Raw genomic sequence first — 15,444 nt, 5'->3', positions numbered from 1 at the left:
ACGAGGTACAACAGGTGTGACCTAACATGAACTCCGCGTTATAATAATAATCAATCTTCAAATTATAAACATTAATAATAAATTAATGGTTTGTGTTCGTAGCCGTCTATGATAATGTAGCGATAATAAATAACTGAACGAATTCCGAATTATTTTTGTTCCGTGAATTATTTATGATATTCATAGAATAGGCGTAAACGCCAACCGGGCCCTGTGGCATTTGGAGTTTATAGCCTCAGGACGTCGATGTTGTAGACCTGCCCAACATCATCCGCATTTTCACAAACCTACGCACTTGGATCGCCTTGAGAAGGTAAATCGATTTGTCTCTTTTAGGATACGCTATTTTTGGCACTATTTAGTATAATTTATGTGCAATATTTATACGCGGCATGCTCGTGTTTCTGATAAAAGCTTTAATGGGCGATATAATGGCTAATTTTGTGATAATATTTGTTTTGATTCGTCGGTGGGAGAGGCCGTCCTCCTCGCACGTACGGGTCGTTCTGTGACTCGGATAGAATCATGAATTTTTCTGCAATTAAAGGAGGTGATGTGAATACTTGTTTGGGCCAATATGTCGCCCGCAGCGACACTATGCGTGCGAGGACTCGGAACTGGCTCGCAGTATATAAGGGTTATGTCGCTCTGAACACACATACTCAGTCGCCACTCCCGAAACTGACTACTCCTCTCAACATGAAATTCCTTGTAAGTCATTCTTTTTAAAATAAAATCATTTAATTTTATTTGTGTTACATATAAATTAAAATTGTTTATTTCAAAATTTGGATTAAGTAACATAAAAAGGATCATATTTTCATTTTAAGTGTTAATTGGACGTGATTATTATTATTATTTTTAATAAAAAATAGCGAGCAAACGAGCAGGCGGGTCACCTCATGTTAAGTGATTACCGCCGCCCATGGACATTTGCAGCACCACCAGAGGAACCACCAATGCGTTGCCGGCCTTTCGGGAATTTGTTGGTCCACCCCTTGAATAACCCCATGTTGCAATCTAATGGGAACATCGCCGAAGGGAGTTGATTCCAAAGTTTGCATGCATTTTTCTAAAAACTTTTTTAGTGTTCCATGCAAAACCCTAAAGTGGCTTTTAACTATACCTATGCAACAGTTCATAATGTTCTCAAAGGTGTGTGAAGTCTGCCAATCCGCACTTGGCCAGCGTGGTAGACTATGGCCAAAACCCTTCTCACTCTGTGACGAGACCCATGCTCTGTAGTGAGCCAGCGAAGGGTTGATCATGATGACGATTTGTGGAATATATACCTAAGTGGATTAAGTGGACATTCGCCAAAGACTATGAGTTTAAAGCAGCATTTACGTTTGCCAACAGATGTGTGTACTCCTGGCGGCCGTCGCCCTGAGCGCAGTGTCTGCCGGCTACATCCGCAGCGGCTGGAACGGCGGCTACGGCGGCTGGAACGGCGGCTACGGTAGCGGCTACGGCGGCGGCTGGAACCGCGGCTACAGCGGCTACAGCAGCCCCATCGTTATTTCCAGTGGCTACGGCGGCTACGGCAGCGGTTACGGCCACGGCTACGGCAACGGCTACGGCAACGGCTGGAACCGCGGAGGCTGGTGGTAATCAGACCAACAACAACTTCACTATTACCAAATACCTACTCCTTCTATTCACTGAAATGTCTTCTGCCAGTCTTATCTCGGCACATCAGAATACCGACTCACGCAGTTATTATGCCCTCCAGCTAGTCAAATGCTCAATTCTTCAGTTTCGGAGTCAGGGCTTTAGAGTTTAGAGTTTCAGGAAAATGGGCCCATATTAATAAATCACTCTAAAACATTATGAAACTTTACAAGTACAAGTAAAGCCGTAAGAATTTCAAAGTACGCTTTATATTTGGAATCGGTTTTATTCTGATCGCTAGCTACTTGTTCTCTCCAAGTGTCAAGAGTGATTCATTAGTACGTCCTGCAGGCCTGGGAGTTAGCACGATCCCCGCTCTCGATCCTCTGCTGTATTTATAATATTGTATAGTTTTCCTTTTAAGTTTTGTTTCGTTCCACTATCTAATATGTTAATTTAATCCTAACCTTTGAATCAATCTTTAAAGGGAAGGAATTTTTATCTGTGATTTTGTAAATATCTTGTATAGCATGTAATGTGAAATGTGCATTTTTGTGCCAATAAACCTTTACTTTACAATCTGTATACATCTGTTTACTTTATTTTCACCTTTGACAAATTAAAGCTAGGTAATTATGATCAGAACTTACTTATTTTATGACGTTATTTGATTATGCGCCAGAAATATACCTAGAGATTAGTTGTAAAATTGGGAGATCAAATACTAATATTATTAAGAGCTGATTTCACCAACGTAAAATAACACTAATCCGAGAATAAATTGGATACTTTGGCAGGTTTTCGGTACAAGAACAGTCATTATGCCCAATTTATTCCTCAATTAAGTGCGAATTGGCAGACTTCACACATCTCTCAGACATGCAGGTTTCCAAAAAGCTATAACTTCAAAACGTAGAAGAACCCCTGACCTCCCGAATAGGAAGCGGATGTCTTAACCAATAGGCTATCACGGCTTTTATAAAACCTACAATCATGCAAATAAATCTATTCCTATTCTCAAATATTATATTTGCAACGTATTAGTTTCGCAACTAAACTGGACCTACTTGTCAGTGTAGTATTAGATGTACTTGCAACTAGGCACTTAGCTTATCTGCAGACTTCATGATCTCATTACGCCATAGTCTCTACTCAGTACATTAAACATAACATCAATGTAAGTTTGTCCGACTACATTCATTGAACTTTTAATGAAAATATACAGGATTACCCTGATTACCTATTATTAGGAAGAGTGACAACGCAGTAGCCTATTACTAAGCCTCCGCTCTCCGTCTGTCTGTCTGTCAGCGAGCTGTATCTTATCAACCATTGATGTTGGAATCAACCATAATAGATAGAGCGGGTTGAAATTTTCACACAATGTGTCTTCTATTGTCACTATAGCAACAAATAATAAAAAATCAAGGTGACGAATTTCAAAATGGCTGCCATGAATACATCTTATACGCATAGATGCTTATACGATGGTAGGGAGGAACCCTTCGTATACAAGTTTGACTCGCACTTGAGCGGCTTTTTATGTAAGTATTTTGAGCATGAAACCTAAGTTTTTGAAAATAATAAGAATTATTAAGTAGGTATAATATGATCCGTGATGTATTGTGGTCCAATACCCGCGGCCAACGACTAGCTCTGCAGATATGAGTGGTTGGAAATGCTCAGGCTTATGGCAGTCATGTATCAGCTCAGCGTAACATTTAAATATCAATTTCAAGCGCTGGAACTGTTTACGAAACATCTCCATTAATATTCAGATACAAGTTAGCCCTTGACTGCAATCTCACCTGGTGGTAAGTGACGATGCAGTATAAGATGGTAATGGGTTAACCTGTACCTTGCATGCACGGTGAAATGCCTAATTTAAGTACCTAAGCTGGATCGAAGCCATATTTGTTATATGCATAAGGTTTGTTTATTTACGGCGAACTTTATTCCGCCTAACAGTCGATTCAAATTTTTTAAATTTTTCTCTCCGTAAGAACCATCCTCGTAGGATTTTCGTACTTCAAGGAATATTATAAAAAAAGAATTAGTGAAATCAGTTCAGCTGTTCTCGAGATTTGCGATCAGCAACACATTTAGGGATTCATTTTTATATACATATATATAGAGATTCCTGACTGACTGGCTGACTGACTGACTGACATATATATCAACGCACAGCCTAAACCGCTGGTCCTAAAGACATGAAATTTGGAGGGTCTATTCTTTGTAAAGAGTAGGTATCCACTAAGAAAGGATTTTTCGAAATTCCACCCCTAAGTGATGAAAATTCGCCCATAAGGGTGGTAAAATAGGGGATGAAATTTTGTATGGGACAGTTTTATTTATTGATGTTATTAACTTAACTATTTAACCCCCCCTAAAGGGATGAATTGGGGGTTGGAAGGTTATATGTGTTATTCGGTGCTGTTCAGGGTGTGCGTCCTGATGTTATAATGTTTGTTTCTGAAAAAAAATGCTATTTGTTTCCTGTAGGCCACGCGGGCGAAGCCGCGAGCAGAAGCTAGTACAATGTAAGTAGGTAGGTATTACGTACCTACCACGATTAATACGACGATTTTATATTATCGTGGTAGGTATTACGTACCTACCACGATTAATACGACGATTTTATATTATCGTGGTAGGTATTACGTACCTACCACGATGGTGGCTGCAATAAGGTTCACTTGAGTTGGCCTTCAGGAGAAAGAAAACACGACTACTTTAGTTCATTGTTTATTGGCCACTGACTTACTACTTTACATGCACGAATAATAAATGCAATTTTAAACCGAACACACGATTAATACGACGATTTTATATTATCGTGGTAGGTATCCGCTATTTACATTTTATTATGTCGTTAAACCATGAAATACCAAAGCCTTAAATTATCAGTTTATTTATTTAGTACTTTATTGCGTACACCAACGACCTCTATCTAGTAGGTCCGCCACAGTTCGAGATAGACCGCTCACGGTGGACTTGCACATTCTCTCCGACGACACACCCGGGTGCTTCTGCTCCACGGACACCCAGCTAACAGTTGAGCGTGTCCTGCACGCAGGTGGAGTCAGCTGGACAACAGAGACTGGAGTTCCCTGGTATGTGGGGAACGTTCAGGACTTTTGCATCGGTGTCATGAGAGCAGTGGCGAAAATAAATAAACCTACCTACCTACTACCTTATACAATAGACACTAAAATAAATAAACCTACCTACCTACTACCTTATACAATAGACACTAAAATAAATAAACCTACTTACCTACTACCTTATACAATAGACACTAAAATAAATAAACCTACCTACCTACTACCTTATACAATAGACACTAAAATAAATAAACCTACCTACCTACTACCTTATACAATAGACACTAAAATAAATAAACCTACCTACCTACTACCTTATACAATAGACACTAAAATAAATAAACCTACCTACCTACTACCTTATACAATAGACACTAAAATAAATAAACCTACCTACCTACTACCTTATACAATAGACACTAAAATAAATAAACCTACCTACCTACTACCTTATACAATAGACACTAAAATAAATAAACCTACCTACTATTTTATACAATAGACATTAAAATGTTAAAAACATTTTAATATTAAATTTACCGACACTCAAGAACCCTGAAATATAAATATCAGGGGGTTTTCTGAAAAAAAAAACATCAAAATACTTTACAAATACAAAGAAGCATAACATAACTTACACCTAAAATAATTAAAACAGGGTGCAAACACGGTCCTGTCGCTAACTAGGCGATCTCGCCGAGACATGTAACTAGGCAGGACTTGTAGACCTACATTACAATTCCTTACATTACTGCCTACTACTGAACTAGTACCCGTAGCACAAGATTTTACGTCTCACCAAACGAAACCAAATTCAAGAGTCGAAATACTTCCGCGTTACAGTAAACTGGATCTTAAAAGCCTTGTTTTAAAGCTCAAGTTTGTCTACACTTCTACAGCCAGCGCTCCAAGCGGCAACATTGCGAAATTCAAATCAGTGCCATTGAATATTTGACTTCAATTCAAGGCTGTTTAGGTCCATTTTACTGTAACGCGGAAATATTTCGACTCTCGAATTTGGTTTCGTTTGGTGAGACGTAAAATCTTGTACTACGGGTACTGGCATAATTTACTTATTTTTATTGTTAATTTGGTAGGTCCTTATTTTTTAAGACCATATAATTTTTTGCACGATAAGTTGAAAAAACCGGCCAAGTTCGAGTCAGGCTCGAGCAACGAGGGTTCCGTACTACAGTCGTATTTTTTCGACATTTTGAATTCAAAAACTATGTTGCATAAAAATAAATAAAAATTTGTTTTAGAATGCACAGGTGAAGACCTTTCGTATGATACCCCACTTGATATAGTTATCTTACTTCGAAAATATAAAATACTAATTATTAATTCATGTCCACAATTTTTTTTTTGTGTGATGTTACCACAAATTTATTTTTCCCCGAATGTCCCTAGGAAGTACCTTGTAGGTTTCTTAACAGACCGACAGACAGACAGACAACAAAGTGATCCTATAAGGGATCCGTTTTTACTTTTGAGGTACGGAACTCTAAAAACTGTAAGATATCTGTATTATTATTATAATTTAGTAAATGTTGGTTGGTTTGTTTTTATGAGCTTCACTACACATAATATATTATCATGAGTCACTATGCGAGCATAAAATTGATAACTCATGAATATTGAATCCTTGACTGTTGAAATCATAAACAAAAAATTGTGATAATTTTGTTTATAATTTCGTGCCAGGTTCTAGAAAACTATAGATTTTTAATTGAGTGCAATATGAGTTATTTAGGAAAAGGGGCTACATAAATCATGACTTATCGCCACAGAGTAGATTTATCGCCCCCCATTATAAAAGCAAGCAAAACAAAGTTCCTCAGGTATATTAAAAAAACAAGCCAAGTGCGAATCAGGCTCGCGCACTGAGGGTTCCGTACTACAATCGTATTTTATCGACATTTTGCATATTAAATTAAATATCATTATTTTTAGTTTTATCATTATTATTTTAGAAGTTACAGGGCGGGGGGGGGGGGGGGGGACACACATTTACCACTTTGGAAGTGTCTCTCGCGCAAACTATTCAGTTTAGAAAAAAAATGATATAAGAAACCTCAATATCATTTTTGAAGACCTATCCAAAGATACACGTACGGGTTTGATAAAAAAAAAATTGAGTTTCATTTCTACATACTTAGAAACCACCAAAATTTATTGTTTTTTTCTATTTTTGCGGTTCACAAAATACATCTACTTACCAAGTTTCAACAGTATAGCTCTTATAGTTTCGGAAGAAAGTGGCTGTGACATACGGACGGACAGACAGACAGACACGACGAATCTATAAGGGTTCCGTTTTTTGCCATTTGGCTACGGAACCCTAAAAAAATATTTTTAAATTCTTTCATTTACAACAAAATTCAGTGCTTCCCGTTCTCACATAAATGGCGCTGAAACGTGGACCCTGACAAATGGCTGAATCCACTCATTTATAATTCAAAGCAGGACAGACAAAATGAAGTCACCTTTTCCTTATATATAATAATAATTAGATAAGATAGATTAGATTACAATACTTACTCAGTTATATGTTTACTTTTTAATTTCACTTTTGAAATCGTACTACCTTCCAAACTTCATGATATTATACAATGTTTTTTAGGGTTCCGTACGTCAAAAGGTAAAACCGCACCCCTATAGGATCACCTTATTGTCTGTCTGTCTATCTGTCTGTCAAGAAACCTACAGGGTACTTCCCGTTGACCTAGAATCTTGAAATTTGGCAAGTAGGTAGATCTTATAGCAGACATTTGGGGCAAAATCTGAAAACGGTGAATTTAGGGTTAGATCACACAAAAAAATTCAATTGTGGTTATGAACTAATAATTAGTATTTTCAACTTTCGAAGTGAGTGACTATATCAAGTGGGGTATCATATGAAAGGTACATTCTAAAACAGATTTTTATTTATTTTTTTGCATCATAGTTGTTAAATTATCGTGCAAAATGTCAAAAAATACGACTGTAGTACGGAACCCTCATTGCGCGAGCCTGACTCGCACTTGGCTGGTTTTTAACCTACGCTAACAAGATCCATTAATTTGGCAACAGTCTAGCTTCAAAACTTTAACAGTTTCTAATAAAATGGCTATGACATACAAACAGCCAAACATGTGGAATGTTGCATGAGGAATGTACCCATAAAGAAAAGAAAAGAGTTACTGACTCTAATGCTATTTATAACATTGGTTTTGATTCGTCAGTGAAAGAGGCCGTTCTGATAATATATCATGAATTTTTGATAGAGCCATGAATTTTTGTGTAAGTAATTATTATTTTAGTATCGGAAGCGATTAGAATATGAATTGTTTAGCATACGGACTCGACTGCACTGACTTGTAGCGCAAGGACTCGCTCGCGGTATATAAGGACTATGTCGCTGTGAACACACATACTCGCTCTCCACTCCCGAAACTGACCACTCCTAGCAAAATGAAATTCCTTGTAAGTCTCATTTAGAATTTTAACTTTCATCTTTTTAAAATATCAAGTTTAATGAGGCATCTACAATAAAATCAATAAATCATATTTATTTTAGGAAGTGTTTTTCGAAAATGATTAAGTAGTAAAATTGAATTTAAATGTTCAGTGGACAGTGCCAAAATGTAAAGGAACAAGTTCATCATATTGCGCTACAATGTATGCACATGGGCGCAAACTATTTCTCGGTGCAGCGGTTAAATATAACAGTGTAGTTAAAATTAAGCCTTTGAGTTGTAACTCATACATTAAAACTTAATAAAAACCGGTCAAGGGCGAGACGGACCCGCACACGCAGGGCTCGGGTCTTCATAGACAGACAGACAACGAAGTGATATTTCTCTGAAGATACGGAACCCTAAAAAGTGGTTTCAATATTGTAGAGCATTTCACACACCCACCTACCCTTACCTGCATCTAGTAGGTAAGGGTAGGAAGGTCGTCAAATAACAGTCGATCATTATCTACCTAAAATATTATATTCTGGGGACAAAACAGATTTTTTAAAAGCTTGTCTGTAACAGATGTGTGTACTCCTGGCGGCCGTCGCCCTGAGCGCGGTGTCTGCCGGCTACATCCGCAGCGGCTGGAACGGCGGCTACGGTGGCGGCTACGGTGGTGGCTACGGTGGTGGCTACAGCAGACCCATCGTGATCTCCCGCAGCTACGGCGGTCTCGGCGGCGGGTACGGCGGTGGCTACAGCGGCGGCTACGGCGGCGGCTACAGCGGCGGCTACGGCAACGGCTGGAACCGAGGTGGATGGTGGTAAACCAACCAATCGACAGCAACTACTACCAAATAATCTTTTAGAAAAATATAAGTCAGTCCTCTAGGTAGTCCTGCTGCTAGGCCAACAGAACTGACTCACCAGGGTATTGACTTATTATACTCGTAGCTCTAGCTAGTCAATTTTTTAATTCTTCAGATTGTATTTTTATAATTATATATTTTGTTCTTTGTTCTGTTACCATTTTATTTCACTATCAAAAGAGTCAATTAAATCCTAACCTTTGAACTTTTTAAAATGAAAGGCGCGAAACTAGGTTTTTGTGATTTTATAAATATTTTAAAATATGTAATGTGATACGTGCATTATTGTGCCAATAAATATTTAGTTTACAACCTGTATACATCTGTTTACTTTATTTGTACCTGAATTATAAGCTTTCCACAAAAGATTACTTACTAAGAATAAGAAGACTTAGTACTTACTTATTTAAATAATTAATTCAAATCAAAGCTAAGCTTACCGACTTTGTTATTGTGAAATCCACCTCTCTTTAAAGTTCCGGGATAAAAAGTAGCCTATATCCTTCCCCGGGATGCAAGCTATCTCTGCACCCAATTTCGTCAAAATCGGTTAAATTGATAGGCTGTGAAGAGTTAGCAGACAGACAGATACCTTGCGCATTTAATGCTGAGATCTATAGAGCGCACTTTAACTTTGCTCAGACTTTAAGAAAGATTGATTTAAAAAGAGACAGATTTATGTGAGAGATATAGCTCTGTCTCGTTTTAACTCTGTCTTAAGTCTAAGCAAAGTCAGAGTGCGCTCTATAGGTCTCATCCTAAGTATAGTATGGATTTTGTACAACGACTAGCTTATGCTCGCGACTTCGTCCGCGTGGACTACACAAATTTCAAACCCCTATTTCACCCCCTTAGGAGTTGAATTTCCAAAAATCCTTTCTTAGCGGACGCCTACGTCATAATAGCTATCTGCATGCCAAATTTCAGCCCGATCCGTCCAGTAGTTTGAGCTGTGCGTTGATAGATCAGTCAGTCAGTCAGTCAGTCAGTCAGTCAGTCAGTCAGTCAGTCAGTCAGTCACCTTTTCCTTTTATATATTTATAAGATAAGATTACAATTATAGGTAATCCTATAGAGACTAGATTTGAGTCGTCACCTTATGAATCAAATATTCATATTTTCTTTTTTTTTTAAATTTGCTAAATTGGGGTTTTACAATTTGGGTCACATTACACTCGTATCGTTTATAAATACAAATTAATAAGACAAATCAAGGGCATGTGAAATAATATATGTATATATGATAGTTATTGGCAATGTATTTGTGACGCAAGTGAACTGGAACAATCTACTTGTCTGTTTGTTATTTCATACTAGCAACTAGATTACATTTTGTACACTTGATTATCTGCACATTACGCCATACTCGCCAATGCACTAGACACAACGTCAATAAGTTTATCTAACTATATTAGTTGAAAATAATTATTTTTATTATTCTGGTTCGTAATTTCTATTGAAAATAAGTCATCATCATTATCATCAGCCTGTGGACGTCCACTGCTGGATATAGACCTTCCTTAATGACTGCCACCATATCCTTCCTCATCCAAGGACTTCCCGCCACCCTCTTTGAATACTTGTAAAGGACGCCCCACACACTTGCCTATTCGCGGTCTCCACTCTAGGACTTTTCGGCTCCAACTTCCAGCCTTTCGGCTTCTGAAAGTAAGTATAGGTACTTACTTGTAGACGTCCGAATCCCGAGTATGAAAACTTACGAACTTAACTACCTCTTAGGTGTAGTGCTTAGTTATTCGGCTGCGGATGGAGTATTAGTTTGGACCAAGAACAGTTGTTGGTTTTTCTGTCAAGTAATTCGAGTCAGAAAGTAGATGTTGTTACCTTACCTACACTCCTGTGCCTCGGAGAGTCAACTGATCTCTCGCTGGTCATGTCGGATTGCTGTCAGAACGGATTATGATATCTTACAAATTCAACAATTCACACTCAAACACTGTACTATTTTGAATAAATAGCTTTGACTTTGACTTTTGAGAGTGCGGAATAAAGAGATAAGTACTTATAATATTTGTGCAGACACTTGTGCACGCTTATAACATCAGCTGATAGGTGACTCGTCAGTAATAGATTGGTGACGAGTTGACATGAACTAGATTTAAACTGTATGGTGGGCAACAAACAGGAGAGTCACGGGCAACGACTAGCTCTATCAAAATGATTGATTTGAAAAGCTCAAGCTTATCACGGCAATATCAGCTACATGTAACATTTAAATATCAACTTGGAGCGCTGGAACAGTTTACAAACAACTCCATTACTAACTACAACTTCACCCACTGACTCATGGGTACAAACCCAACGTACAACATAAAACAGTTTAATATTTCCGGACCAAAAGACGTAAAGTTCAAATCCATTACTAAAGGGCGTCCTTGAGTGAAACATAAGGGTTAGCTTTAAGCTTAACTTTGCTTTGACGAAGCAGTTTGTTTAAGTGTAGAACTGAAGTTTTAAAGAAGCGTGGGATTGTTTTTACGCTGGTGGTCAGTGACCTCTCGTTACGCTGCATTGTAAAAGTGGACTTATTGGCATAGGGTTACAGTTTAATTCAAGTTGATTTGAATGCTTAACAGTCTTTCAAATTATTTCTGTAATTTTTGTTTGTGTTGCTGAAAATCGGCGACATGCGGACCCCAAATAATGATACGGCACGGTTGCAGTATATAGTGTGTTATCTATGGGGTTGCATAATACATAATATAATATTAATATTAAAGACAACAGATACCATATTTTGATTTCCCTTGCTTAGAGGTTTGTGTCAAAAAATAAACTTAACATATTGTGACTAGCTAATGTTCGCGACTTTGTCTGCGTGGATGACAAAATTTCCAACCTATTTTACCCTCTCTAACTTTTTGTCACTGAGTCAGTCAGCTTTTTCTTTCGTCTTAAATATGTAAAATGAAAAGGGGACTGACTGATCTATCAACGCACAGCTCAAACTACTGGACGGATCGGGCTGAAACTTGGCATGTAGATATCTGTTATGACGTAGGCGACGGCTGACGACGACAACTGTAGGCGACAGCTTAATCGTAGAATACGGTTTGTTTGAAATAACCCTTTTATAGGCACTAATTAGTTTAATGCTAAATAAAGTTTGTTTAAATAGATTTCGATGCAGTATCTTGATTGTGAAGCTGTGATAGCCCAGCGGTTAGGACGGCCGCCTTCCAATCGGAGGTCGGGGGTTCGATCCCGGGCACGCAGCTTTAACTTTTCGGAGTTATGTGCGTTTTAATTAATTAAATATCACTTGCTTTAACGATGAAGGAAACATCGTGAGGAAACCTGCATGCCTAAAAGTTCTCCATAATGTACTCAAAGGTGTGTGAAGTCTGCCAATCCGCACTTGGACAGCGTGGTATGACGAAACCCTTCTCATTTTGAGACGAGCCCCGTGCTCTATAGTGAGCCGGTGAGGGGTTGATCATGATGATGATCTTGATTGTTATACTCGCTCTTCCTGACTTATGGATCCTCTACCATCGACTGTTGAAACTTTAACCAAATTGTGATCATCATCATCATGATCAACCCATTACCACTACCGAGCACAAGTCTCCTCGCGGAATGAGAAGGGCTTAGGCCATGGTCCACCACGCTGGCCAAGTGCGGATTGGTAGACTTCACACACCTTTGAGAACATTATGGAGAACTTTCAGGCATGAAAGTTTCCTGCACGATGTTTTCCTTTAAAGCAAGTGATACTTAATTCCTTGATACGCACATAAATCCGAAAAGTTAGAGTTGCGTGCCCGGAATCGAACCACCGAACTTCCGAATAGGAGGCGGATGTTTTAACCACTAGGCTATCACGACTATGTTATATTTTCTTTATATTTTGACATGTATATGACATGACATACAACCAGTGAGACATGACATGTATTACTGGGCCAACTAGACGGATCCTGATGCTATTTATAACTCATCAGTGGGGGAGGCCGTCCTTCTCACATCGTGAACTTTGACACAATCATCAATATTCTGCAATTATTATATATCAGATGTGCTATAGCCTTGTTTAGCGTACGTCTATATTGTAGCGAGTAGCGAGTCATCGTGCGCGCAAGGACTCGCTCGCGATATATAAGGATCAAGTCGCTCTGAACACACATACTCAGTCGCCACTCCCGAAACTGACTACTCCTCTCAACATGAAATTCCTTGTAAGTCATTCTTAACTATTAAACTTTAACTTAATTAATCCTTTTCAAAATAAGTACTAAATTGTGTTGACGATCAAATCATATAATATTTACATAAAGTGTTTTTCAAAAGTGATCAAATAGTGTTTTGTTTAATAACTTAAATTACTTTTAGTGTTTATAGTAGTGAAAATATTTTGGAAAGGAAGCCAAGTTCATCAGACACTTTTAGAGTTACTTACGGGTGCACATCTAAGTCAGGGTCCCGCCTGAAAATCAGCGCTGTATGCTGTTGTGTACAAGGCATACAGCATTAGGGTTCCGTACCTCAAAAGGAAAAACGGAATCCTTATAGGATCACTTTGTTATCTGTCGGTCTGTCAAGAAACCTACAGGGTACTTCCCTCGGTGGCCGGTGCACGAGCCAGACTCGCACTTGGCCGGTTTTCTTGTTGTGTCACACGTGACACCGTTTGTTCCGGCGCATCTTTTGCTTGAGGCGTAGGTGGAGAAAGCCGAGATGTGATGTGTAGCGCAGCCTACAAAAAAGTTTTTTTTCTATATTTCTTCTTTCAAAGTTTCAGTAGAATTTTTAATTAAAAATAATACGACTGAAAACTTTAATTAGTAATATATTATCCCCAATGTAGTTAAAAGAGACTTAATATAGTTAGAGCATTTTATACAACTTACTTATTATTAATTGTATCAACATTTCAATTATTAACACTTATATTATATATTATTCGTAATACACTTTACTTTTGAACTATTCAATATGTGAACAACCCATCGCCGGCCTATTTGGTCAGAAAGAAAAAGATTAAGCCTATAATCCGCCACGCTGGATAAGTGCGGTTTGTTTTAGCGGTGAAGAAAAACATCGTGCGGAAACCTGCAAGAATGGGAATCCTCCATAATGTCCTCAAACGTGTGTGAAGTCTGCCAATCCGCATTCGAACTGCGTGGTAGACTATGACCTAACCCTTCTCATTTGAAGACAAGTCCCATGCTCAGTAGGGATGGGCTGATCATGGCGATGATGTTATATTTGAACAAAACCATAAAATTTGTCTTCTCCAACAGATGTGTGTACTCCTCGCGGCCGTCGCCCTGAGCGCGGTGTCTGCTGGCTACCTCCGCGGCGGGTACGGCGGCGGCTACGGTGGTGGCTACGGCGGCGGCTACGGGGGCGGCCACGGTGGCGGTTGGAACCGGGGCTACAGCAGGCCCATCGTGATCTCCCGCAGCTACGGCGGATACGGCGGTCACGGCGGCGGCTACGGCGGCGGCTACGGCGGCGGCTACGGCGGCGGCTACGGTGGCGGCTTCGGTGGTGGCCACGGAGGAGGCTACCGCAGCGGCTGGTCCCGAGGAGGAGGCTGGTGGTAAACCGACCATCCGACAACAGCTTCTCTACTACCAAATACTTCTTTTATTACTAGAAAAATTTAAGTCTTCTGTTAGTCCAACTCGTTGCCACACCTGCCAGGCAAATGCTCAGTTCTTCAGTCTTACCTCAATGAATCAGGCCTTTAGAATATAATAACAACAGGCTCATAATATTAATAAATTACTCTCATAATACCATTGTATTGTAAACTACAGTAGAGTCGTAAAAATTTCAAGTTATAAAGTCTAATGAGACGTTATAACTTAAAATTCTTACAACTAATGATTTCAAATCGTTTGTATTAAGACTTTTGGCTCACTCTTTACAAAATCCTCCAGACATCTCGAGAGTATTTTGTAAATACAAGCCTGAAGCGAGTGCCACTTGTACCTGCAATACTTTTTATAATTGATTATTGTATAATTTTCTCTTTTCCGTTTTGTTTTGCTATCGAATGTCGCTAAATTGTAACCTTTGAGCTCAACCTTGAGCTTCAAGCAAACTTGTAAGTGTGTGATTATGTAAATAGAAAATGTTACATCGAGTACCCAATGTGATATGTGCATTATTGTGCCAATAAATATTTATCTTTACAATCTCTACAAATCTGTTTACTTCATTTACACCCCAATAAAATACGAAGGCCTTCCTAAGGCCATGATTTACACAAAATATTATGCAGCTATTTAATTATCATTAAAAGGTAAAGACTATTTGATGTGCAATTTAAGTACTTACCTTGAAAATGAATCGCTGAGGAGTCATCGAGCTGAGCTAAACTCGACCGTGTACCGTGTACCATGTACCGTGTACCATGTACCGTGTACCATGTACCATGTACCATGT

At 38.8% G+C, this 15,444-nt stretch overlaps 2 protein-coding genes across 2 annotated transcripts; both read left to right on the top strand.

Annotated features, from left to right (window-relative positions):
• The first annotated feature begins 597 nt into the window (after positions 1 to 597).
• On the top strand, positions 598 to 1,940 carry LOC138403431 (neuropeptide-like protein 31). The gene is made up of 2 exons (XM_069503924.1): positions 598 to 711; positions 1,360 to 1,940. Exons 1-2 carry the CDS (start codon positions 598 to 600, stop codon positions 1,609 to 1,611), a joined length of 366 nt encoding a protein of 121 aa, XP_069360025.1. The 3' UTR covers positions 1,612 to 1,940.
• Positions 1,941 to 8,136: 6,196 nt separating this feature from the next.
• On the top strand, positions 8,137 to 15,198 carry LOC117989349 (uncharacterized). The gene is made up of 5 exons (XM_069503923.1): positions 8,137 to 8,180; positions 8,741 to 8,972; positions 10,679 to 10,695; positions 13,104 to 13,226; positions 14,292 to 15,198. Exons 1-5 carry the CDS (start codon positions 8,169 to 8,171, stop codon positions 14,595 to 14,597), a joined length of 690 nt encoding a protein of 229 aa, XP_069360024.1. The 5' UTR covers positions 8,137 to 8,168; the 3' UTR covers positions 14,598 to 15,198.
• The last annotated feature ends 246 nt before the right edge of the window (positions 15,199 to 15,444 follow it).

This window comes from Maniola hyperantus, chromosome 16, assembly GCF_902806685.2.
Source record: "Maniola hyperantus chromosome 16, iAphHyp1.2, whole genome shotgun sequence".
NCBI classification, from domain to species: domain Eukaryota; kingdom Metazoa; phylum Arthropoda; class Insecta; order Lepidoptera; family Nymphalidae; genus Maniola; species Maniola hyperantus.
The sequence above is the reverse complement of the archived record's forward strand: the minus strand, read 5'-3'. Positions and strand labels throughout refer to the sequence as shown.

Bases quoted from the DNA above. Each gene is read 5' to 3' on its own strand.
- LOC117989349 (XM_069503923.1), top strand. The intron at 13,227-14,291 runs GTAAGTCATTCT...CTTCTCCAACAG, and splicing joins CTCTCAACATGAAATTCCTT to ATGTGTGTACTCCTCGCGGC.
- LOC138403431 (XM_069503924.1), top strand. From the start codon at position 598: ATGCGTGCGAGGACTCGGAACTGGCTCGCAGTATATAAGGGTTATGTC. The intron at 712-1,359 runs GTAAGTCATTCT...GTTTGCCAACAG, and splicing joins CTCTCAACATGAAATTCCTT to ATGTGTGTACTCCTGGCGGC.